The 27,729-nt window shown below is 37.7% G+C and overlaps 1 protein-coding gene across 10 annotated transcripts in view; it reads right to left on the bottom strand.

Annotated features, from left to right (window-relative positions):
* Window positions 1-27,729, bottom strand: part of PTN (pleiotrophin) — a 69,823-nt gene that overhangs the window by 16,713 nt on the left and 25,381 nt on the right. For 5 of the 10 annotated variants that reach the window (NM_001276362.2, XM_015285608.4, XM_015285616.4 and 2 more), the window contains exons 2-4: window positions 4,919-5,028; window positions 3,136-3,309; window positions 1,966-2,127 (exon numbers count right to left, since the gene is read on the bottom strand). In NM_001276362.2, the coding sequence (NP_001263291.1) occupies window positions 1,966-2,127; window positions 3,136-3,309; window positions 4,919-5,027 (445 nt within the window). In that variant the 5' untranslated portion in view covers window position 5,028. Of the gene's footprint in view, window positions 1-1,965; window positions 2,128-3,135; window positions 3,310-4,918; window positions 5,029-12,829; window positions 12,866-27,729 lie in introns of those variants that run through there. The other 5 variants (XM_046939126.1, XM_046939128.1, XM_046939129.1 and 2 more) reach the window with 3 other exon arrangements.

Raw genomic sequence — 27,729 nt, 5'->3', positions numbered from 1 at the left:
CAGTAACCTAGACCTTACTTATTGGTTACAAAGAATTAAATTTGTTCTATTCTAACTATAGATTGCATACAGTTTATTTTTTCCTTTACCTAAGTACAGGTAGGGACTTAACTCCAGCCTGTAATTTCCCTCACCTCAGGAAGCAAACAGAAATATTCTTCATTTCAGCACTCAGATTTTAACTCAGTAATGAAGTTCAGTAGGGCACAACATTTCACACAGTATTCAACTGCTTGACCTAATTTCCACTAACTTCCACACTTGCTGCTCCTCCTAATGCCAACAGATGAATGAGCAGGTGGTACACAGGAAGATGCTGTAAGATTCCTAATGCAAGTCAGGAGAGCAGAATTTCTGCCCACATTTATGATGATCACAAACCTACACTTGTACCTATTTCAAATCAAATGAAGTCAGTTTTCCTGTTTAACTAGCACCACATAGCTATCTTGCTGCAGATGGTCACAATCCAACTTTCAGGATTAGAGGAACTACAATACAGAAATTACACATGCTCTACCAGGACACTGTCTTTAGAGTTGTAACATGAAACGTCCCTGTACCAACATCATCAATGCTCTGGTTTGTTTCCCTCTCTTCCAACAGCCATCAGTAGAGCAGACTGACTCCATAGAGGCAGGACTAGGCAGAAGGCTGGGAGTCACTCGAGCAGCAGAGCCATTCTGGCAGCACAAGAAGAAACTTCATTCAGTAAACTCCCAAATCCATGAAAATTTGCAAAAAATAATAAAATAATAAAATAATAATAAAATTAAATCCTTCTCTTCTAACTAATATGCAATAAAATCACACAGCTCCAAGCCCTTGTTGCATTTATTCCCACTTTTATTCCCCCTCAGTAACTTCCATGCCCAAATGAAGATGTTTATTGCTGCTAACTGAATCAAGTCAGCTGGTTTCCGGAAATCTAGTTGTATGCTTTCTGCTTCACAGCTTGCATTATCTACACAGGTTCTAGACTCAACACTTATCTGGTAGTTCCACTGAAGGTGTGCAAGGCTGCACAGGCAGAGTGCTCCACAGATCACTGGTGCACCACCACCCACAATTGGGAAAATTGCTCACCCAAGTTCCACCTGTCACCTCTAATCACATTTATTTCTATAATTATCCAAATATTCAAAGCCTGAAATGTTTTTAACCTAGTTTTCAGCAGCAAATACCAGAGTAACATAGCTTGTATCATTTACATAAAAAAAATATTACTTTGGTTGCTTAAACAAGATCTCACAGCTTTAGCTTCCACTATAAATCATCCTACGTACATCATACATGTTATTCCAACAAAAGAATATATTAAAATGCCTTAATAGCTAGAAATAAAATAAGTTTGTCTAAGAGACACTAGAGAAATAAAATGAGCATATGCCTTCCTTTGTACTAGGAATTAGTTATATAAGACATTAGGTGGTCTCATCCTTGCTGTCTTCAAATAAGGAATATATAACCCAAAAGGTGCAGAACACCTGCATATCCTCTTTTCAGCATGCATTGAGCAAAACATCCCTTGAACACTACATGTCCAGAAGGAAAGTAGTCCCTTTTTGAACTCATCATTATTCAATACCAAATGTCAATATGAAAGGTGTGTTTATCTCAACAAGACATGTTCTTGCATTCTATTACTGGAGTGTTCTTGTCAACAAGTGACTTATGCAACACATCTTTACTCTGATGGTCTACTGCACATCAACAAACTGGTGGCAACACAAGTAGTCTAGGGTTAAAACTGGGGTCCTAATCTTCAGTTCACCTCTTGTCTGTTACTCTTCATTTACTATACAATGCAGGAATATTGCCTACCTGACAGCTGGGAGACAGGAGAATGCAGACTGAGGAAAGGCTATGAGAGCACAATCTCCTGTTCCTACTGAAGCATGTAAGACATCACAATTTCATCAACCTAAATGAACTAGCATGCAACTTTCAGCAAATTGAAATTACCTTGAGGTTTGGGTTTGGTAAGCTTCCCACAGGGCTTTGAGATTGTGACAGTCTTCTGGCAGTCAGCATTATGAAGAGCTCTCTTTAGGTTCCCAGTTCGAGTTTTCAAGGCAGTATTCAAGTCACATTCTCCCCAGGCCTGGAATTGGTATTTACACTCTGCTGCAATGAGTAAATAAATGGTAATTTTTAAAATAGAAGGATTAAGGGTGAAAACAAAAATGTTATCAGTCCAGTAGGAAAGAGTAACATTATAACCACTTTCATCACAGACAGCTAGTGCTCCTAGACAGAAGGATCATGCAACTGGAGAAAGGAATCCCAGGAGAATTTAAAAAAAAAATGCTCTTGCTTTTGTATGAATATTGTGTTATTGTCAATACAGAATGTAAATAAAGTGAAAATATATTGAACTATTAAGATACACAATAAAGAAAAAGAGAAAGAGAAATGAAAACCCTATTCAAGTTCTGTATGATTGTTCCTCCATTTGTGTGATGCTAAAGGTTAAGAGATAAGGGTTGAATAGTTTCAAGAAAGAATGTGCAACTATGGTCTTGTCAAGTCTGAAACTGCTGCACTGATTGCTTTGGAAAGGTCACACTGATGTCAAAGCCATATAATCTGTTTACTAAAAAAAAAATGTAGCTAATTTTGGAAGAGTTGCAAAGGTCTGAGTTCTGGACAGACATCTTGTCTGGGACAGGTCGGAGGTATCTTTCTCAATTGCCGTATATAAACCTTATAAAATGATAAAATAATCTGGCCTCCATTCAGTGCACACACACTGGTAGCCACCCATGCTCCATACTGCAAATCACATATCACAAGGTCCCTTAAAGCCAGTAGTAAACATAGTGGAGGTTCACAGCTGTGAGAGAACAGATGACTCTTACAGTGCTGCCTTAAATAGGGTTCTACACCACAGGAAAAGAGATTTAATCATGTTGCTGGAATACTAAGTTTACAATATGTAGATTATCTGGATTCTCTGCTGGAGGAGCTACTTTGCTCTGAGGAAGTTGCCTTCTATGCCTCAAATGATTTAGTTGCAACAGACTTGAAATTTGGAGGTAGATAGCACCTTATTTGCAGAAGAAGAAAATATAGTCTTTCTTAATCATAATTAAGTAAAAAGAAAAAACAGTCCCTTGAAAGTGTGATGCTTACCTCCAAATTGCTTCTTCCAGTTGCAGGGAATCTTACACTTCTGAGTCTTGGTGGTTTGTTTGCACTCTGCTCCAGTGCGAGTGCCCTCACGTGTCCCCAGACCACAGTCTCCATTGGTGGGCACACAGACACTCCACTGCCATTCCCCACAGTCAGACTTCTTGGCCTTTTTCTCTGGTGGAAGACAAGGGAGCAAACACAAGATAAATGGTCAGTACTCACAGCTGATAGAAAAATGTCTCTTCACTAAACAGTCACAGTGCCTGAGAGAGTAAATATGGAAGATGTTTGTAAAACAGCTTCACAAGCAAAAGATTCAGCATGCCATTCACAATTCTGCAAACATGTCAGCCTCCTAGGCTTTAACTCCAAAGCACAATCATTCAAAGTCAGCTGCACTACATCTAATAGTCAAATGAGACTCTCATCTTCAGAATGGGGAATCTACACACCCTCAGGGACCACTGAACAAAACACTTAGAAAAGGACATTCCTCTGCCATCAGTGGCTGATGGCACGTAAATATTTTCAGTTTCATCTGGAGCACACCACACAGTATAGACAAGATATTTACGTGCTGACATTGTGTATTGGGATTTGAGCACCTCTTGGAAAAAGCAGAAATTTTTCACTTGGTGTATACAGTGTTACATTTTACTCCAGAATATAACCAAATCTCCGAAGGCAAATAAGAAATTACATATAGAAGGATATGTAAATACAAGATAATTATGGTTCTTGATCTTCCTAATGTAAACAGCCAAAATTTGATCAGAACACATTGAAATGCTGATATCGTATTCGGGTTTTGTTTCTTAGAGATGAAAGTAAGTGCTGTAGGGACAAAAGTAGGGACAAATCCAAGAGTTGACCAAAATAATAATTAAGGCCCCAAATATCACACGTAATTTTAAATAATCTTATATAGAATGATTTGTGATTTAGCTTTTCCATATTTTATAGTGTTTCCTTACAGCCACACTGATTAGAAACACCACCCCTTTTTTAATGGGAATACTAATTCTAATAGACTAACTATGACTATTAGTCATATTAACTGGTGTGTAAGCAGCATGTAAATAATCACAGAATCATAGTATTGCTCAGGTTGGAAAAGACCTTAAAGATCATCAGGTCCAACTACAACCTAACCATACTACCCTAAAAGATATAAGATCTTAAGAAAAGCACCATAAAGTGCTGTTCTTAAAAAACATCAAAAATGAGTTTGATAGAAGTCAATTTTCCACTCCAGGCCTCTCTCTATTGCAGTAGTGTCTGAATTCATCACTAGCAAAAAATAATTACCACTGGATGTCTGGTTGTCCGTTTTCAGCACAGAGTTCATTTAGTCTTTTACTGGAGGATTTTCACTCTGGTGGCGCTGGTGTTGCAATTACATGTAACACACCAAATGAGTAACATGATAACTACTCTTTCATTGTTCTTATGTGATTCTCCCTAAGCCTAGTAGGAACCTATTCTCAGCAAATTTTAAGGAAAGATGTCTTGCAATACCCATTCTGTGATAAACTGAAGACTTAGTCTCCGGTGCTCTCAAGCTGCCAGCTTTCATGGAAACTAATTTCTGTTTACCTACAGAGCACAGGAAAAAATGTCACTGCCACAAATACCTATCATGCATGTCTATCATGCATGCAAATCTACCTATCATGCATCTTAATGAATGTCCTGAATTTCACAACAAAACCAAAAGCATTTTGTATTGTCCCACACTTGTAATCTGCCTCAGGGATTAACCCTGTTTTACATTAGACCTTACCTGGTTTCTCTTTCTTTCCAGCCTCAGTGGTACTCACTGCTGCCAGAATGAAGACAAGTGCCAGGAGAGCAGCCGTGAACATTCGACGTTGCTGTTGTTGCTGTGGCATTCTGGGGAAAAATGAGATAAAGGAAAATATGCTTGGTTAGATTGCAAAAGGTGGGATCCCATGAAAATGGCAGCTACAGCATTTTTAGGAAGCTCAGCTTCAGGGACAGAAGACACATGCAAGTCAAACACAATTAGCTCCTTACAAAGAGAATACAAAGACTTTTAATATTTATTTTCCAGTCCCTGTACCAAATCCCTGATCAATGCCACTGATGCTATGGATGAGTTTTGCCACAGAATAGTCAGTAATTATTGCTCTCTGTCAGAGAATCAAGACTTGTGATGGGCCTGGAACTTGTCTTATCTTTCTTGACATCTGGCTGTGATTTATTGTGTACATTTTCACATAGAATATGTTTTGCGTTGCATCTTACCAATTAATACAAAGTAGGGAATCCAACACCGTCTACCTCGCAAGAGTTCAAGTTCTTATTAGGCTTACTCAACACCTGAAAAGAGCTTTATTCATGAAAACAACACGTATAGGTAAGTATGATGCATTATTTTAATTGCCATTGCTGTGTTGCTACCTATCATTTCCTTCCCCTACAGCTAGTGTCTCTTTTTAATATCAATTAAGCTAATTGCCTGAAATGCACAATGGGCACAGAGGTAGGACTTGAATATGCAGAGACTATTCATAGCATGCTAATGAACCCAAAAACTGGATTTAGGAAACAAATATTCCAATATAAAAACAAATTAAAATTGTTTGTTTAGTGGTGAAGAATCAGTTATTAGCCAGTCACCAAAAGTCATTTAGAACTGCCTGACGTAAATAGTTTACACGTATACTTCCTTTTCACTTTGTTGTAATTTGCATTAGCACATTTTGGTATCATTTACCTGAAAGCATGGCCATAACTGCTCTATATGTGAAAACATCATTCTTTCCTTTTCCCAGAGACATCTCTCTAGTAAACAGTAGGGTTCCAAGATGGTGGAATAGAGATAGCTTGGATGGAGCATTTCTCCATCTTCTTTTTTTCAAACCAACGCCTGTGCTATGCTACAGCCCAGGAGGAGGCATCAACAGTGCCACTATGATGGCTTTGAAAACTAATCTGATGCCACAGACATTTTAAAGGAAATATGATTTCATTCTGCTAAGCATAGCAAATTTATGGCAGAAATAATTCTCACCAAGAACTAAAGACAAAATGCATCGGAAATTTAATTTGGCACTTCTCAGTATTCCCTGCTGGCAAAAATCTTGTTCAAAAGCAAAATAATTGTAATTGACATGAACAACAGGAGTGGAATCCACAGCACAAGAACTTTATTTTTAAGTACACAGCTTTAATATCATGCTAGAAGCCAAATGAGAAATTTTAATTGTTTTATTTAACTAAAGTTCATGTGAAAACTGCAAGATACCTGGCATTCAGATGCCTGAAGTAGTTTTATTAGCACCAGTTTTGTTTACTTCAAAAAATAACAGGTCCTATCACAAAGAAAGGACTAGGGAACTCAAACAGAGCCTGGATACGTACTGATCTTTAGGTAGTGTGAGCTTTACTGTGTAGTTTTTCTTTCTTTTGCTATATTTTTTCCATTTAGAGAGTCTCATATTTAAAAAAAAATGAATAAATAAATGAGTAAAATATGCAACAAATAAATTATTAATTTAGTCTGCCTTTTAATTTGCCTTACCACACAAACTTTTCCTCCATAACTAAACATAATCACAACATTGTTAAGACTTCAACTTTCTCCCTTCAGCCACTATCCCTTGGAGAAACTTCACCATCAATAGCGCTGCATCTCACCTCTCATCCCATTTCCACTGCAATTTCTCACTTCCTCTCTTCCAAATAACTAACTCCCTAGTTGGAGTATTAACAGCTCACGTGGAAACACATAGGGAAGGACAAATAGTTCTGTAATCTCAAGACACTGTCAGCTGATGAAGCAAGGAAGCATAGGGACTTGGTAGCACAGGGTGCCACCACATGCCAGAGAGGCATGTGCTAGGGAGGCAAAGAGCTTCCTTCTACATCACTGCTGCCAGCCCCAGGGACTTGGGGATTGGTAACGCACAACCTCATGAGCTGCCAGAAAAACCAAGAGTTGTAAATATCTGCCTATAGGGAAGATGCCTTATATTGAGTTGACAGAGACTTAAATTCAAATTTCATCAGTAGTATTTTCCACAAAACTGGCAGGAAAAATGCCCAGTTTGTGGAGCCTGAAAAACTCCAAAACCGATATAAACAAAACCCTATGAAGCCCTGATGTAGCATATTTGCCAAAGACTCCAGGTTCCTCTGCATCTGAAATCCTTGCCAAGTTGTCTAAGGAAATGCTGAACCCACAGATACGTGTATCTCTCTGGCAGAGGGAGACAGGCTGTTTCCTGAAGTGCCTTTGCTATTAATTATAAGCAAGTGGAAAACTGTGTTGAACAGAATGATGCCTCGTTTCACACCACGCAAACACACTGAATCTGATGTAATGTGTGAGACTACAGCAAATTACATCATTGTTTTATATATGATAGATTAGCAAGGGCACATACTCTCATGAAATTACAAGTATCTTCTATGACCTATATATAGTATCTATTAAATATTAATTATTTCTTCAGAAGGACATAAAATCCCACTCATCAATAGTTATTAAAGATGAATCTTCCATTCATCTTGCAAGTATTTCACTTGGTCATTAAAAAGTTGAGGAGAAAAACCTGTCAATCTGGACTTGTTTTTGAAAACGTTCCACTGAAAATAGCTCCCCTTTTTTTTTTTTTCTCAGAACGTAAGGTTTCAAGCTTTTCCTTTTTCATTAGATTCTGTGCTAATATTTCTAGTTCAACCTTTGATTTAAAAAACTGCCAAAAATGTTACTAGCAAATGGACTCATATTTGATGTTTTGATTATTGTAATGAAACTTCCATTTATACCAGTGGAAATTACAGATCAGGTGTCATGAAGGGAAAGTATTTCTAGGAATCTATATGACAGGCCCTAAATAGAACAAATAGCAGAATATAAGCAAATGGTAGTGATATACACAAACACTAGGAAGAGTCAAAATTAAAAGAGATAGAAAGAAATGAGACATTTGGGGTGGAAAGAAAACAAGGGAGAGAAAAGGTAGAGAGAGTTCAAGACTGTTTAAATGATGAGTTGGAACAAGATCAGAAAAAGAGAGCAAATAAGAAATGACACCACTAAAACCATGAAAAGAGCACCAAAATGGGAATGAGAAAAGAGAGAAATGGTTAATGAGAGTTAAACACTGAAACAGAAAACGATAGGAAAACATGAAGTGTGTAATGAGCTAAGAACTGAAGCCCAGCTGAGATGCACTGTAGCAAATGGCTTCTCCCAGCAACACTGAGGCACGGGAATTACTTCAGTCTTACAGTTGATTTCACAATCAATCTCTGCTTGGCAGAAAAAAAACTAAAGGAAAAATCAGAAAAAGGGTGGAGGCAGGATCAAAATATCTATGCGGAGCACCTGTGAGAGCCAAACAGAAATCACACTGTATTTGCAGTTTAAAAAGACCTTCTGAGTGGAGCTTGAGCCTCCATTCCAAATCCCTCACTGCCCCCAGTCTAATTTTACAGTAACAATCATCTTTCCTTTCCTTCTCCAATAGGAACAAGTATTCTTCTCAGCAAGACCATCCACAACAAAATAGGCAATTTCAGGTGAAGTTCCATCAGTGAGCAGCAATGCTTATTTTTCTTAACTCTACTGAAGTTAGCATATGCAGCATATTCTAGGATCATACATGCCTTTTGCAGGTGGCTTTCTTCCTGTTAATAACTATTACTCAAAATCCCTTCCCTTCATCTGTTCTTCCCAAAGCAACTGGCAAGGTCCCAGCTTTTACAAGCGTTTTATTCTTAGTATATATGAGTGTAATTTCCAAATTTTGTCACATGATTTAACCCATCCATATCTTCCAGCTTTTCCAGTAAAGTATGCCAAACATCATCTATGTTGACAACGCAGTTAATCTGCAACACTGCATATATTGCAATGCTGTATGTATTGCCATTTCTTATGACAAAGCATGGGCTTTATAGTGAGTTTGCAAGGCTTGGGACTGAGGCTTGCTCTGTCTGAGCTTTCTTAGATCTGCCCACAGCTTTGTCACATTTGGTTTTGCTGCAGCAGCAATTTTTCTAATTGACCATCTGGCCACGACTAATTTGATTTTCTTTTGTTTATCTTTGTGTGGAGCCACGGAGGTTTTATAAATTTATCTATTACAATAACTCACTACAGAAAAAATACAGAACTAGTGTCTTGGGAAAGGCTTTGAGAAGAGGAGACAGAATATAGTGTTGAGTACATGTATGGGAGATACCAGCCTGAAGGTACAGGGTCAAAAATGCAGACTCCATAGCTATTAAAACAAAACTAAACAAAAACAAAACAAGAAAAAAAAAAAAGAAACAATGGTTGGATACCAGAATGCAGACCTTGAGCTGGATGAAAGCAGGAGTAAGAAAGATAACAAAGAAATAGTTTATGATATATGCAAAAGCGACTGTATATATGGTAAATCCATACGTAATCAGGATCTGTAGACCAATGAAGAAAGAGAAAGGTACAAAAGCAGGTCAGCAAACATTTAAAATTGACCCCAAGTTGATCCTAAAGTGTGGAAAAAGAAACTATCAGCATGGACATCATGGACTCCAGACACTGACAAACCACCATGGCATCCCCATTATCAACATTATAACAAGACCATTGACGTTAGAGCTCAGAGAAGCTGCAGATGAATCCGCACAACATCAGGAAAAGCAATAGAATCTTTTTTTTTTTTCTGATTAAATTAATAATTTCTCATCAAGTCCTACAATAAATACTTTAATAAATCACAGTTTGATTAGTCCCAGATTAGTCATACCTAGAAAATCAGTTTTTAAGTGAGCTAGAATGGGAAACAGTCTCCTTTCTGTAAACACATGCTGTGTTTAATGAAACTTAATGTTTACTTCCATTTCTTAAATTAATTTCATATTCAAATGTGTTCTATTTTGCAGTCCCTTGAGGGTAGTTACCTGAATCTATTTCCTTCCCCTTTCTTAAATGTAAATATTACATTTGCTCTGCTTCAATTGTACAACAGCAAGAAACATTTGGTGTATGTTTTAACAAACTTTCTTAATAAACCCAGAATGTCAAGTGTCATTTTCGCAGTAATCTGAGATGCAAATACAGTTTCTCTGTTAAAAAGAAGTTGAAAGCATTCAGTTCTTAGGAGTTTGACATCTCTAACAGCAGCAGACAGTTCTGCTTCCCCAGGTCTCTTTCTCATTCACCACATGGCACGTGCCCCTACATGCTAGTGGTCTTCCATATAGAAAATTGAGGTAAAAACACACCTTTGGAGCCAGACCTTTGTGAACTGTAAACCAAAGTGATCTCCCTCCCCTCACACACACATGCACATGATCTTACTATTGAAATGATCTTACTATAGAAAAGCTATTAGAATAATCATGGTATTTTGGGACCTGTACCAGAATTACCAAATAGAAGTGGCCAGTAGTCTCAGTCTGTGTGCTAACAAATTAATCCAACGTAGCGTAAAACACCACAAATCCTACTGGAGAAAAACTCTTTGCATTTCAGCTGCAGGAGAATGGCTGCTTGTAGGATAAGCATCTCACCTCCAGCTTGCAGGTCACCATTCTAATGCACATATGAAACAGCGCAGCCAGCAAATTGCTCTGTTTAGCAAAATGATGTAGAATCAGAATTTCAGCTAACAGGCATTTCTCAGCTTTCTTCTTTCTCTTTTTCTCTACACTGCCAAGGTGAAGAGAAGGGCCACCCCTTCTCTTCCATTGATGTCCATTCATCTCCATTCTCCAGATGGAGGGGCCTCCAGCAATGCTCTCCCCTCTGTGGAGAAGGGGGAAGCTACTAAACAGCAGAAGGTAGGGAAGAGCAATTGTTTCAAAGGAGAGCCAGTACTGGAAGGAGATGAGGAAGTAACAATTTGTTCAAGTAGTATACCAGTGAATAAAAAAATAATAGGAATCAGCCAGGGAGATGTAGAAAAATTTACGAAGGCTAAAACTGTATTTGGTCAACTTTTTTTTTTTTTTTTTTTAAACTAGCATTACCCTCAGCTACAGGACAGGGCAGCCATAATAACAAGCCACAATCAAAGACTTTGCTAAAAATGAAATAATAATCATAGCATGACCCTGCTGATAAGCCTAAGTCAAACATTTCACTTCAAAAATTGAAGTGTGCAGTTTGGGGACTAAATGTTTCAACATGTAATCAACTTTGTGTTCTCTTTCCAGCACAGACATCATTACAGGCCACAAAAAAATTAAATTAAATTAAAAAAAAAAAAAGAGAGAAAGAAAAAAAAAGCATTAAATACAGTGGGGGATATGCCAACACTGTAAAAATGAGCAGGGAACTAAAAGCAGCATGATGAAAGAAAACAACTAAAATGTAAACAAAGAAAAAGTTGAAAACAACGATCAATTAGCATGCTCCATCTAGCTTTGTTCAATTAAATGAGCAAAAGTAATTAGTTAACTTGTGGATAACAGTTTCCCTTGCCTTTGATATTTGCATAGTTGATTGCATGCTTGTCTCTTGCATCAGGCTAGGACAGACACACTCTGTGGATATTTTATATTTCTATTTCCCTGGACATAAATTAATAGTTCAAACTGATAATGGATACCCCTGGGAATTTTGTGTTTTAGCACAGACCGTAATTTAGAATGACTCAAGACTCAAGAAAAGAATTTGACAAAATAAGACAGTCTGAACATCTCTTCCAGTGAAAATGTTTTATCAGAAATGAGATGTTTCATGGAAGAACATCAATTTCAATGAGATAAGACAACAGGCTTTGGAAAGTGTTTTTACAAATTATAATAAATTTATCTTTGTTCTTATGAACTTATTAATAAACTATATAAACTATAGTTTAAATAAAAATATAATACCATAAAAATATAATATACAAGTTAAATAAAAGATCCTACTGTTTCTCATAAACAGAATCTTCAAATGCTTCTGTAACATAACATCAGACCTAGAAATCTGAGCCTGCACCTGGGCTTATGGTTATCCAGCCCTTTCTGCCAGAGAGCATCAAGAGCAATGACATTCCTGCATTGCAAGTTTTAAACAAAATATCATCAGCCCAGGACACTATAACCCATATCTGATCAAGAAGATGGATCCAATTGCTATAAAGGATGTTTTTTTTATTTTGGTGAAAGTTTTGCACTCAAGCAGCAGTGAACACAAATACAATGGCAATAAATAATTTCTTCCTGAGAGGCAAAGTATAATAAGAAAAGATATAGCATTAAACAAAAACAACAAGAAGTATGTTGGTTAAAAGGCCTAGGAACTGAAAATAAAGGAGGGATGCCTAAAACTTTCCAAAAAATTTATATTTCTTTCACTCCAAATTTCCAACGGGAGTTTTTACAGAGCAGTTTCATTTTCAGAAAGCCTAGAGAACATGTTGTTTTTATTAAATAATAATAATAAAATTATTGAAAAAAATACATATTTTCAGTATCATAAGATGATGTTAAGAAATTAACAATGTAAGTGTGCAAAAACCATGCTGTCTTTTCAAGAGAAGCATTGCATTTATTAACTGTAAAAAGGCAGTTGATATTTTCTCTATAGGTCCCAAACTAGTGAATAGAGCTCATTTGTTCTAGATCTGGCCTTCCCTCTTAGAAGCTACAATAAGAGATGAAATGAACTTCGCTGTAGAAAGCACTTTTCTCCTTCTTTCCTCGAGATTTTTACACTCTCATCCACAATGTACATACTTACCTCTTCTAGTTTGCTCATGGTGGATCTGAGTGAGTCAGGGCTCTCAAGTGGTAACTAACACTGACTTCTGAAACTGTCTTATCATCTGTCCCCTCCCACAGCTCTAGCTGAGCGGTTAAAAAAAAAAAAAAACTAAAACAAAACGCTACTGAAATTTCAGTTCATAAGGCTATATTCCTGGATTCTAACTGGAAGGCCCCTTTTAAGTCACTTTGGTTACTGTTATTCTTTTTTTTTCCTATTACAGTATTCAGAATTTCTTTGTCATTCCCTATGAAATCACACCAAATTTCGTTTTTCCAAGACTAGATAGAAGATGAAACTATCCTAGATTTGATGAGACAACAACACACCAAGAAGACCAGAGAAGACCCACATGCATTCTCTAAAACTACTTTTTGGCGCAGCAGAGGAAGGCCAAGCTTCTGAATCAACTCCCCTGTGCATTGTTTTCATCCATGTGTTTCTCCCAAAGAAACCATGTGTTGTAGTCACAAGTTTCCCCAGCCTCAGCTATCAGTAAATCCCGTATTCTCTTTCAACTCCTTATTCATGGCTTCTCCAATGTGCAGAAAATGTAGACACTTGATAATGGCAGGACAAAACATCTATCTAGGAAAAAGCAAGTTCTAATTACAGTTATTCTTTCTGCCTGCCTTTCCACCCATCAGCTAGTTTCTTTCTTCAGCTAGAGCTCTTCTGGTTTTCTGAGACTGTTAAGATACACGAGGTATTTTTCATGTCATTGCAGTGCCTCTCACAGAAGTGCGTAGATTGCTACTGCTCCAGGATCAGAAAAGAGGGAAAAAAAATGTAATACAGAATCTTTTGTTATAAGAGATACAGTTAACACCTACTTGGACAGCCCATGTGTTTTTATCTACCAGAGGTATACTTGAGTATCTTCTGAAAATACTAGAGAAAGGGTTTCCATCCAGTTGACAAACATATGTCAGAGAAGAGGTTCACTGTCTCTGTCTGGACAACAGAAAGTTTTTTTCACTATTTCATCTATTTGTTGAAGCAGAATAAACTTAGGAGGCTTAATTTTCTTAATTGCAGTATGTGTAACAGTACTCCATGGATATCATAGGCAGAAAAAGCAGGAGTGATCAATGAATGTAACTATTTTTGTAATTAGGTCCACAGCCAAAGACTATTACTTCTATTATAAGGGAAAAAAAATGGTGTGCAGATATATACTGATGTTATCACAGTCCCAGTGGTCACACCATTATTATAAATACATCACAATTTGAGAGCTGTAATATGAATTTCTTAACAAATAGCTGCACCGTACAAGCCAGACAGATGTTTCCACTGTATCCTCATTTTCTTTTTCTCCTTCTGCCCCAATGAGAGTGTTTTCAGCTTGATGGCAATAGGCAATTTACAGCATCGGTTACTGCCCTCACTTCTCTGTCTATGAAATAAGGATAATAGCACTTGCCTTCTTAAAATAATACCAAGAATCCTATAATGAAAACAATTATGTGAAGGAGGAATTATTTTATTACCCACTATCAACTGCAGTTTGCTCTTCTCTTCTGGATTTTGTTTCTCTGCAGTTCCAGCAGGGTGACCAGGCTTCCCCATACAGAGGAGAATGGCAGCAATACTGAACAGCTCCACTGCCTCAGTGTGTTGTTGCAGGAAAGCTACAAGATGCCCTCTATCTTTGATAGCTACCAGTCTCTGAAAATACTTATATAGTGACAAATACTTGACTGTATTTCATCATCTATTCACACAGCACTCTGAAATTTGCAATGCAGAAACTAAAATCACATGGCCTCTCACCTATGCCCTCTATTAATCTTTTTGAAGTACTGCATTATCCCATCACCACCACTGACAGACAATTTCTTCAACTGACAAAAATTTCAGCATATTTGGGACAGCTATATGAAACTGAAAGAAGAAAAAATAATAACGAAAATAACCAAAATAAATATGATGTGTAAAGAAAATTTGATTATTTTTTTTTACTTTGTAACAGAGAGCTACAATGTATTTTTAAGTCATTCTCAAAAATGTGAATGATCTCTCTTACTCCAGTGCAATTTAACAACCAACCAGAAAGGACAGAAATCATGAAAGGACATGGGCTGTGGATTTTAATGGCAGCAAAAAAAAAATGAATCAGGATTTAGAGCTCCTTTCAAATATGGGAGCCTGGTAAATGTTCACCACTATCATATTAGTGCTAGTAATGAGCAATACTTTTTGATGGCTGTTGTGAAGCACCAGCTAGCACAGATGGCAAAAGGTTGCCTTCTCTGACAGCATCTCAGAGTTCATCACAGAAACATCCAAACCTAGGCAAGGGAGGAAAGAGATCACTTTCACCTAAGAGCTCAAAAAATAAGTTCTAGAGACAGAAATAGAATTATTATTATTTTCAGATAAAGTGATAGTTCTACACCTTACTCGTGAAAACATTCTACGAAGAAAATCCCATTTTCAAATACAGCCAAGAAGACTGTTGCCATTTCTACTCTTGTTACTTATCTTAACTGCATTAAGCTTCATATATCTATCCAAGGTTTATATATATAGATATACAGAGATATATATGTTAAGATATATTGTAGCTATACCAGTACATGCAGATGGTAGAAGACAGACTCATAGAGTGTACCTTATATGAGAAATGAAACTTCAGAGCAACCTCTTAATCTTTTAGACTGTTGGGATCTTCTGTACACTCCTTAAAATCTTCCATTTTGGAAGTCAGTGCAGAATTGTATAGTTCCATCAAAGCAGTTGGCTGCAGAATTAATCTGCTTGTTGCTGTGTGAGTACTATTCAGGGACCATTGTGCCTGTCAACTATCTTCCAGCTATGCAACAATTCAAAACACTTGCTTTTTTTTTTTTCAATATCTGTTTTCATCTGGCTGGTGTGAGAGTGATGGAGGTGAGGTGAAAGGATTTTCATAACTGATAGGTTTTCTCTGTTATTACTTCCATCAGTTGCAAGGCATTGGTAAAAAATCCACAAGGAAAACCCATTTGATTAAAAAATCCTATCATCTGACACCCTTCTGTATGGTGACATTCATCATTTCTACCTGTTCTCTTGATTATCCTTCCAAGTCTCATTTTCTCTAATCCCAGGTAATGCCTTCCCTTCCCTGCACTCCTTGATCCCTGGATATCCATTCTGAAGGGAATCTTCTCATAAGCCACTAACATTACAGCTGCTTCAGGTCACAGAGCTCTCTTAAGCCCACTAAAAAACACTTTTAAAACAGGAATAATGATGATGATGATGATGACGATGATGAATCAGTTTTCTGAACTTGAAGACATCATTCAACATCAAGGTGAGAGTCCTTAAGAGAAGCCATTTCCTTCTAAAACCAGCTTTCTTCAGAGTTGTCTTTCCAAACTACAACAGCTATTTATTTATTTATTTACTATTTTAAATAAAGTCCAGATTCTATGAAGACACGTGGAGATAATTGTACTTGTGACATACTGTATTATCACAACATCACAGAACGAGCACAGTAGATGCCAGAAAGAAAAGTAGAATGAAGTTGGCATTTTTAAACTTGGAAAGGAGTCTACAGCCCTGGAGGAGGCTGAAGTACTGCTGGAAAGAAGTTTGATTCCCATAGAGTTCATATTATCATATAAATAAGGCAATTTTTTTAAAAAGCTATATCTATGCCACATACCTAACTGCAATAACAACTAGGAGAAAAAAAATACGTGGGCTGAGAACAGCACAGGTTTGCTGTTGACCTTCTGGTTGGTTGTTTCCAGACAATATCCTTTCCCTCTTCTCTCAAAACTAGGTTCAAATTGGCTTTGGATTTATATCACAGCATCCATCGAAAATCTACTTGAGAACCATCCCAACTGGGGCCTTGAAAAATCATTTAGTTACACAAACTGAGTGCTAATCCACTGTCAGAAATGAAAAAATAAAATAAAATATATCATTTGAGGTTGTGCTTTGAACTTACACTGATTTCAAAGAAAAATAAATAAAGCTTGGAAGATTTAGCTTTAGATACTGTCTGATTGATAGCAGAGGTTTTGATTACTGTTTCCTACTCCTCAAAACATTCCTAACTACAGCTCAACTATTTCTGAGGTAAGTATCTCAGTCTCCCATGCAGACACTGTACTTGTCTCATAGTACAGATGTTTCTAATGGCCTCAAAAGCATTTTCCTAGAAGGAAGGATTGTTATGTCCTAGTGACTATTTAAGTATTTTATACTACATGATCAGATTTTCCATGAGATGTGGAAAGACCACCTACCACTATAAGATGCCTTGTAGGATGGTATTTGCCGCATTCAGATAAGTCATTTTGGCTGGGGAAAAAAAAGTTTCCAGTTGAGTAGAGGGGATGGAAATCATAGTTCCCTCTCTAAATGTATTGTCCAGAAGTCTTCTATATAATAAGTTGGTACAATAAGGGGCAACTTCATTACACTCTCCTTCCTTGTATAAGTAGCAGTTAGTCATTTTTTTTTTACTTAACCTGTACTGAAACATAGTTGCAGCTCATAACAGTACTTCTCAGAAAATAGAACAATTGTTGAGTGTGATTTGAAAGACTTTCTTGAGAATGTGTCTCAGAGCTGCAAGACAGTCCTCTTTTTTCATGTGTGAAAGAAATTGCTCGTGAAGACAGGAACAGAGTTGAAAAATTTTCATTTCCCTACATACTGCACTGAGGGATAGAGATTCAAGTGAGAGTGGAGTCCCACAGGTTAAAATGTGCATTTCAGACAGTGATCCTAAATTTTAAACACAAGTCATCACTTTAGAGATCATTACTGATCAGTGGAGCTCTAGGCATCACACTATTTACATCATTTTGGATGTACACTTTTTCCCTTCCTCATGCAAACTGCCACTTCTTCTCCTCCCATTCTTTCGCACCGGTATTACGTGCAGAAATTCAGTACTGTATTTCCCCATACGAAGAACTTGGCAAGGAAAGGCTGCATGCTCTTGGCAGAAGTTTACCCTGGGATTATGCCAATAAGCAATCATTTTCTGGTTGCCACAAGCATTCCATTATTTCAGTTTGGCCATTCAGTCCACTCCAGTTCAGCTCTGTTAGTGTTTCCTTAATAAACCCCCATTATCAGGGGCTTAGGCCTCAGTCATTTGAATTCTTTCTCAGCTGGGACTTGGGATCCAGAGGCCAAGTCCAAATGTCCTTTAAAAAAAATTAAAACACTGTGCCACAGAGCAGAGACAATGGAATTTCGTCTCCTGCAAGTTATATTTGCACTCCTGAAGACTTAAGAAAAGCTTTATTGTGAGGCTTGTTTTATAAACAAGTGTGAGGCTTAGGATCCCTCAAGATTGTGGCAACAGTCTTTTGCCATTACGCTCCTCCACATATTTACAGTAGAGATGGATGAGGAAGTGAAATCTGCTTTTATCACTTAGATTTGGGGAAGAAAGTACAGAAAGCCCACGCCTGTCAGCGAGAGCTCACACGCCAGTGCTCTGGGCGCAGTGCCAGCACCTGGGACAGCTCCCGCCCCGAGGAGGGCGGAAGATCCTTCTCCCCCCCGGAGCAGCGCTAAGTAACACCAAGAACACCAATCACACACAAAGATAGCAAGGTGACTGCCTCCAGGCTTTGAATTTTAAGCAACCAAAGTTAACTGCACTGCTGCACGGATCAATTAGGAAAAAGTTTGTCCAGAGATTAGTTCTGAATCCCAAACTGTTGGCGTTGTCGCTGAAAAAGCCACATCTTTCACATGCCCTGCTGCCATAAATCCTTTAATATTTGTTTCTTGATTTTTTATACTTTATAATTGAAGTGTAAAAATCATCAATTATGTCAGTGTGCTGGTCCTAGGAAGAATTTCTTTATGCTGCACAGAGAGAGCTGTGCCTGTGCTGGGCAGGAATAGAATCTTACAGTGGTTTGAATTGGAAGAGACCTTAAAGATCATCTTATTCCAACCCCCCTGCCATGGAGCTTTGGACTAGACCAGGTTGCCAAAGGCAGTATCCAAGCTGGCCTAGAATGCCTCCAAGAATGGGGTATGCACAACTTCTCCTATTCCAGTGTCTCATCACCCTCTGAGTAAAGAATTCCCTCCTTACAGTTAAGATAAATCCGTACTCCTTTAGTTAAAATCTATTAACAGGTTGGCAACGTTTGTCCACAGTTTTGTACTTGACAAAACAACATAGAGGAATCAAAATAGCTCTAGTTAGCCTCAGGTCCGCTTGGCCTGAAACATTTCTGCTATGCCAATGTAATAGGCACTTTTAGACCAAAATGCAATACCAAGTTGGACTTATCAGCTCTTGCTCACCACTGTTGTTCATTCTATTCCATCATTAAATAGTAGCATGTATACCTCAAAAACAGGAAGGATTGCTTCTGGCTGCTGAATTCCCTTTGTATAACTTGAATTCTACTATAGTTACAGTGGCAGCCTCTGGAACTCAACATTTAGAAGCAAAAAAAAAAAAAAAGTGCATCATAAACTGATGGAATTAGCAGTTATACATTGTATTTTGCTTCCTTTCCAAAATAACATCAACCGATACCATGCCATCCTTAGTGCCCCAGAAACAAACACCAGTGAAACAAATTCTCGCCTACTCCACTCCTCTCCTTTGCTCTCTGCAGTTATAACCAGATAAACAAAACCTCAGAAAATGAAGAATCTGCCCTGCATTCTAGTAAGTGTGTCTGATCCTCTAGAGCAAACTGACTTGCAAGGTGTGGAAATCACTGCTGATTTTTTTTTGAAGTACAATCAAGAGAAAGACAAAAAAAAGTATGTGTATGTAATATATTGTATTAATATGTTGTATATACATACCATATATATAAATATAATGTATATATACATATATGTAAATGTATATATATTTCAGACTTCTAAAATGAAATTTTTTGCTACTGCTAGTCACTTTGCAGGATGTTACTGAGTATAGTCCAGCCTGGGAGAATGGGAAAGTACACAAGGTTTCCCAAGAAAAGTGCTTCTACTCCAGACAGAGTCTCTTTAAGAGATTTTTTTGTTTGTTTTTGGGTTTTTTTTGTTTGATTTTTTTTTTTTTTTTTTGTCTCTTCCTGTAAATCCAGATGAAATTTTTTATTCTTACTGCTGATTCAGGAATTAGGAGAACAGTCTGGTAAAAGCACTGGCCCAGGTATTGCATTACTACCATGAGCTGCTGAGGTTTTAACAAGTGGAATTTGTTACACAAACACAAACCAGTTTCATGGATTCCTGTCTGGGTCCAAGGAGCCCAATCAGAACAAAGAAATCCTGAAGAGTCAGACTCCGGGCTCATCAGATACACTAGAATTATACACAAATCAGAGTGGAGTCACGAAGAGCACAGTTTCCTCAAACAGGATCAGAGTCACAGTCTAAAAACTGTTTAAAGGTGAAATAGAGCACCAGACCTTTAAGGATCTCTGTTGAGATTGAAATGCTTCATCAGGGCATAGAGAGATTAACATATTTGAAACTCTAAATGGCTCTTCCCCTAGGCATTTTGTTTCAATTTTTTTGCAGATGTTTAATAGACAGAAAAGTATCATGGTTTGCATGATCTTTACAATTTCTGCAAATGGGAATTATTTCAATGAGCCTCCCAAGAGTATGGTCACTTAAATATTGAATTATGTCATTTCTCTTCTAGTTTTGTGAATATGCAAGAAATAACAGCTGGTGAGGAGAAGGCAGACATAATAAATCTGCAGTAACTGAAGAAGTTAATAGGCATATATGGGGTGGTGGAATAGGTGAGAGGTGAACAAAAAAGAAAAGAAAAAACAGGGGAAGTTAGCCGTTTATAATTTTGGTGGAAAGTTATGACAAGTTATCACTGTTTCTTTTTTCTCTGCAGCTCAAACAACTAATGCAATTCATACAGCCTTGTATTAGCAATGCAACTACCACCAATGAGAGAGATTTCCTCATCGTTACTTCAGAACTTTATTAAATTAAAAAAAAAAAAAAGACTCAACCAGCTAGTATAATCTATCCTAAATTAAATGCATGATTTCTCACTAGAGAAAATAATTCGAAGATCCTCAAGGTAGACTCATTTGCAATATCCGTATAGGTGCAATACAGGATTGCCCTCTGCTGGATTTTAAGCTGCCTACTCATGCAAAAGTTGCCTCCGGTTGAGATATAAAAGATGATTTGTTAAACAAGTACTGTACTAATCATCATAGGATACTATCTTACCATAGAACGTAGAGTGGAGTAGTGAATTAATACTTATTCATAAACCTTTCTTTTCTCACAGGTCAAGCATTGCTTCAGACATTGGTGTTGACTTAGTTAGTCCTTGGCTGGTCCAGCGACAATCACAGACTGTTATACATTCTCCAGAGTCCAAATACTGATCAGGACAATCAGATTCATGACATCTAAATGGGCAAAGACTAAATTTAAAGTGAACTTTGGTTAAATCCAGGGCACAGTTTTGATACCTACAAGACTGGTGCACATTTACACAAACACCTTTACACAACGAGTTCTCTCAAAAACACAACATTCCTGCTAGACAAAAGTCTACCACCACCAAGTTCTTTTTCTGGTATCTCTTGATGAAAAGTAATCTCTTCATACTGATGAATACAGAAACTACCTCCATGTGGTCTGATGTGTGATGAGCATGACAAGAACAAGGAAAAGCAAACTGGACACAGCATTATCACATAAGGCAAAGCTTTTTGGCTCTTCTTGCTTTCAGCATCTATCACTTACTGACTTTTTCCTGGCTTATTGACATTTGGTGTTACTACTCAAATTCACATCCGTGCATGCAAGTATACCTATAGCTGTATACAGCTCTAAATGCAGCTGCCTGTAATGGGTTACTTATAACCACGTGATCTAGATAAAGACAACAAATCCCATTCTGAACTCTTTCATCTATTATTCTTGCTGATCTTGTAAAAGACACAGCAGGGTGTTTTGCATCCTGTGGATGGAGCTGTGCATAATGGGACCAAATCCAGAGAATCAGGACATCTGCTAATTCAGACAAATATATGGGAAATAGAGCTACCAAACACTACTTCAGGAAAAAAAAAAAAAAAAAAAAAAGGAAAAAAAAACACAGAAAGAAAACTCTTTTCTATTTATATAATTTCCAATCCACGTTCTACCCTTGCTCTTCTCAGACTGTCCTTTAATGGGCTCCTTTCAAAATCGCTTTTCCCACCATTCTTTCAGTTGCTTCTGTATTCCTCACTTCCAGCCTCATTTTAACATTTTATCCATTTTCTCTCTTTACCAAAAACTCACACTGTAATTTTCTCTTCCTAACAACCAACATGCAAAAGCAGCTATTCATATGCCAATTTTTCTTAGGTTTCCAGATATATCATGTATCTCCTCCACATTTGTTTCTGTAGGAGTACTCACTCTTCTTTATGGGTGTTGTTCTTAATAATATTAAGACACAACAATAATACTAAAAATAAATAATAATAGAAAGAACAACTGTAAGCAAATAAATTTGCAAATATATTTTCTTGCTTTGTTTCTTGAGGAGAATCTCTGTACTCTAAAAAGCCCTCTCTAGCCTGCCTCTCTCTGCAAGGTATTCTGTAGTTCTCTGTGGGAGGCATCATCCTAAAAATAAATGTCATGTTTTGTTTTCTCTCATATTACAGCTAATTATTAATCTCAGCCAAATTCAATGAGGGCAAGGGTTAGAGGGGATAAAAACTGACCCTATGTTGCTTATCTCTTAGAGGAACTTAGCAACAATAGTCAAGAAGACTTGATAATCTCGCAGGCGTTGCTTGCAAACTGTGAGAACTGGGATAGTGAAGTGTAATAAAAGGTCTGTGTCACTATAGATGAAAGCACTCAGACATGAAAATGTCAAGAATGTTATACAGATAGAAGGCTGACAGACACAAGATGCTTAGTAAAAAAAAAAAAAAAGTGGTAAAAGGGTTTACATAATCCAGAAGCCAGTTCTTGGGTATAGTTTACCTAGATGCCAAAGTAATTTTACAAACCACCATTAAATCAAGACAATTTACATCATCAGTCCAATTGTTCAGACTTGTGCTGTACTTAGTTACACATACTTGTGAAATCAAAAGGATAAAATGATCTATTAACATTTTTCACTCACCTTGAATAAGTGACTGAACAACATACAAAGCAACAAAATGGATCTTGTTGTAATGATGGCAAAAAACTAGCCACGCAGTAGTTCCAAAACAATCAATCATTGGTGCTATTAGCAGACACTAAGGCCAGCAATGCAGATGATCTCTGAATCTTACCATTAAGGGAATAGGTCACAATGCAAATAGTTTAGCAGAACAGTCATTGTTGCCAGGGAACATACAAAATTCTCCCAAAGTAACACAAAAGTGCATTATCCACTCTAGGTTGTAACACCCAACCATTCAAATGGAACAAAAAAGAAAAAAAAAAAAAGAAAATGCTATTTTAAATGTAGATTGAAAAGACAGGTTTTATTTGCGGCTATATTATTATTGAACTTCAGGCACACTATACAACATAATTGATAATAATAATTATAGCATATTTTCTACAATGCTACCTGTTTGATTTTTCAAATAAGAAAATGCTTTGTGATGACAATGCATCAAAATTAAATTTGGACTGGGAAATATCTCCATGTGACTACAGTCACATAAAACAGTGACAGTATACCCCTGATGATTCTCAGTAGTAATGCCAGAAAGTCAAGGCAAGACAGCTACCAAACTGCTGATTCCACTTTTCCTTCTCGGGTGTGGGTGACCCAAAGGTCTTGGCACATTCCAAAGCGGTTTGCAATGAGCCACTGGAGGCCAGGACAGGAGTGGGAGGACTCTGGCAACGTTCAGTCTCCTTTCAAGTTAAATACAGCGAAGGGGAGGAAGTAAAAAAAGATCTCCTTATAGCTATACTGTATTATTGGATTTGGAAGTTATTGCCAACAAGAAGACAAAGTCTTACATGGATTTCAAAGAATATGTATCTGAAATAGGCTTTCCTGAGACTTTCCTTAAGTCTCTATCTGAGAAAATTCCTATGAGGATCAAATTCAAGTTTAATCTGCAATAAGGTGTGAATAAAGCGATACAAACAGAAGCTCAAACAGAAAATGCTTCTGACTGATTTATATTCATTCAGATCTCCTGGCATCATGACTCAAAGAAATTTGCAAAGTGAAACAGCAAAGTTGATAAGAGTGTAAGGAATAAATTTTCAGAAAGTTTATGCAATGGAAACTATCCTATTTGCTATTGTTTATTACAAATCAGGAAAAAAATGAGCTGAAAAATGCTTTACTAACAAAGCCTGAAGTACGAGATGTACACATCTCCTTCCTACCTCTACTGCAAAACTTGGAAGAAAAAGAATACACACATACAAAAAAAAATTAACAAATAAAATTAAAAAAAAAACCAAACAAACAAAAAGAAAACAACATCACACATGCACAGTCAATGGACCCATATTTGGAACTTTTCTCTCATATGCAACTACAGGTGTGTGTGTTCATTTCTGTAAAGCTGCATGCTTTAGAATGTACTACACCAACACATTAAGTGAACTTGCTGCATTTAATGAACAAGGATTGAGATCCCACGATGTCCATATTTTTTCTGAAAACATGCTGTACTGATAGGGTTAACCAGGCATGCACTTGGATATAAAGTCTCAATGAATTTCAAGCCATGTGAGATACCTAAATCACAGTGCATGGATCTTTTGTACCTCTACGCAGTGCCCAGATGATAATGTCTCAGATTGCAGTGCAGTTTAAATATAGCTAAGTATAAATATAGCTCAGCTTTATCTTGAATATTGGAAATGACTGGCATCATAGGGTTTATTATAAGTTAATTCATCTTGTTACATTTTTGTATTACTATAGCCACACAATCTTCAGCATCCAAGCTTCTACTCAGCCAGCAGGCTTTTATGGATTCAGGCATATGCTCCTAACTCTCCCAGTACATCAGTCTTAGCAACTCCTGATTCCGCTCCTAAACATTAGCTCAACAGGGCTGAATCCACCCTCTGTACAGTTTGCAATAGATTTGTTATACTGAAACCTGTTGGCTTTTTTTTGCTTCTACTTTTTGTCAAGAAAAATGAAGAAATTTAGTTTTAAGATAGGAGTGCCTCCCTCTCCAATAAAGAATGGCTGGCAGGCATGCATACAGGAAGGCAGGATTAAATTCAGACTTGCTTAAAGTTCCAGACCATTTCAATTAACATCCTTCTTCACTACCCCCTCCTTAGGCTGCTGTACCATGCTTGCAAGGAAATAAACTCACTGCACATCTTTGTCAGTTACCTTCAATCATTTCTTCACCAAAGAAAGAAAAAAAAGTGCTCTCACAGGGCACACCTATGGTTCACATAATGCTTCTAAATTCATAGGACTGCTTTTCAGAATATTTCTACCATTGTAGAAATGTATGTAATAGAAAAATAGAGAGAAGAAAAGCTGAGGAAAGAGTATAGTTGATCTTGAAGCATTCCTCTATGTCCATTTCATTTGTATTCATATCTTTGCCTTTGATGGAAGGAAGAAAGAACAGCTTATATTGCCAAGGATCATAACACCAGCCTTCTCATGTATGGAATCAGAGAGGCAAGAGGGAGCATTCCTGCAGGTAATTAGCCTTGACTGCTAATCACATCAGCCAAAAGTGATGAGCAAATTAGTGCTTTGGTAAAGCACTAGTGTGATGCTCTTCCTAGATCCCTTGAGCAGCATTGCTGGTTCCTGAGATGCTCTGATGCACAGAGATCAGCAATACATCCTCACTAGCACATCAGGCCTGGTTTTCCAAGCTCACTCTTCCTACAGTCAGGAATGAGAGACAGCTCCCCACTCTGAGGACCATGTTTCCTTATGGGTCAGGGCACATGTTCGAATTCTGATTCACTTCACAAATCTGCCTTTACACCGCAACAGTACAAACCAAACAAGAGTAGAAATGAATTACTTGACCTTGTCAGAGACAACATTTGCTTGTTTTTCTTTTTTTTCTTTTTTTTTTTCCTTTTTTTCACAAAAAGAGAAAATTTCATAAAATGAGGGTTTGATACAGACTTGGATTCAAATTTGCCTGTATCTCTTGTCCACCAATCATTTTAGACTTCTTTTGTTCTTCAGGCTCACCATCTGGGATACTCAGTCCTGAACATAAAAGGTAAAGCCTCAGCACAGACACTTCACTTGCAGTAAAGGTACTTCTATTCAAAAGTTATAAGTAGGAAAAAAGCAAGCATGTAGATCTATTTCTAGGATATGAAAAAGATGAGCACATGTACAGTATCAGCACCCTGTTTGCATAGACCTCTGTCAAGTCTCATACACAAAGCATGATACTCAAGATTCAGTTCCCTCCAGAACCAGGGCTGGATCTTACACAGTAGACTGTGGCACTTTTGCCTTTCCTCCCAGCCCTTCAGCCCCAGACTTGGGCCCTCTTCCCAGTGGATGAGGCCTTGCCACAGACTACATCTGGGAGCAGAGAAGGGAAGGCTCACTTCTGTAGCTGGACATTGAGACAATCCTTCTCTCAGTGAAGTACAGTTCCAAGATGCAGCCTACTGCCTTGCTCTTTTCTTCACCTCATGCTGATATTTGCATGATTACTTACATCTGCAGCAGAGGAAGAGCAATCGGGTCTTGTTCCAGTGCAACACATGGTCTGTGTTGCAGCCAACTCAAGGAAGTAAGCTACCTGGAACTATGCAGAAAACACAGAACTACAGTTCTCTCTAACAGCTTAGAAGTTCCCAAGGTGGAGCAAGGGCCTGTTTTTAAGAACGTTGCACATACATATAGACATGTTATGTGAAATAGTCTGCAGAAGCTGACAGGAATTGAACAAAAGCTGTCACTATGTTAGACACACAGAACCGAGAAAAAAATCAGTCCCAGCTCTGTCACCCAAGAAACAGACTCTGACACCTTTCAGGCTAGAGGACTGTGTCACAGATGGCAAAAGCCTAAAACAGATGGGATGAGAGAGCACTTGGAAGATGAGGAGGATCAGGAATGGAAAGGCTAGGAGGCAGCAACAAGCAGGCTGTGCATTGAGGAGGGTCCTCATAAGCTGAAGGCTGATACAAAAAGTATCTCAAAAAGGCTAATAAAGAAAGTTCCTCAATATGAAGCTCAGTTCAGCTCAGCCACTTCTGTTGAAGACACAAGGTCTGAGGCAGTTTCTCAAAAAATCTGAAGGCGGGCAACTAGTTTCAGTACACTGACATCTTAAGAAACTCAGCAAAGGAAATGACTAAAAAATACATCCTGAAGATTCTTTTCTCCATCCAAATGATGGTTGATTAATTACACTGCGACTTATTCTTAAAGAAAGGTATCCTGTAAGATTTCAAAGGATGGAAAAGCAGAAAATGATAAATATGACTACTAAATCCTAAGCATTTAATTGAAAATAGTTACAGGTAGATGTCAGATTTCCAACTGCTAGAAGATCAGAGTAATGTGATTCCACCTCAAATACATGTTTACATAAATCAATGGTTGATGAGGGATTTAACAATGGAAGTTCTATGTCAGAAGCGTGAGATTTTCAGCACTTATTTCCAGATCTATGATCCAGGCTCTTCTACCTCATTTCCTGACCCCTTTCTCTCCCTGCCACAAGACAGGCTTGCTGTAAGCAGCTTTCTGCCAGAACAAGCTCAGATGATTAAGCAAACTACCTCACAAGGCTCAAGGATTATATCTCTCTCTTTACTGACCCAGAAATAACCTCAGAAAGAAAGAGCAGACCTCTTGGTGACAAAGGCTTGAGACTGGGGGCAGGAAGGAGAGAATGCAACTATTCCAGTACCCAGCTGACATCGGCCTGTTCCAAGAACACTCCTACCAGTTTCGCTGGCAGCAAGTCATCCCC

This window comes from Gallus gallus, chromosome 1 (genome assembly GCF_016699485.2).
Source record: "Gallus gallus isolate bGalGal1 chromosome 1, bGalGal1.mat.broiler.GRCg7b, whole genome shotgun sequence".
Lineage (NCBI taxonomy): Eukaryota > Metazoa > Chordata > Aves > Galliformes > Phasianidae > Gallus > Gallus gallus.
The sequence above is the reverse complement of the archived record's forward strand: the minus strand, read 5'-3'. Positions and strand labels throughout refer to the sequence as shown.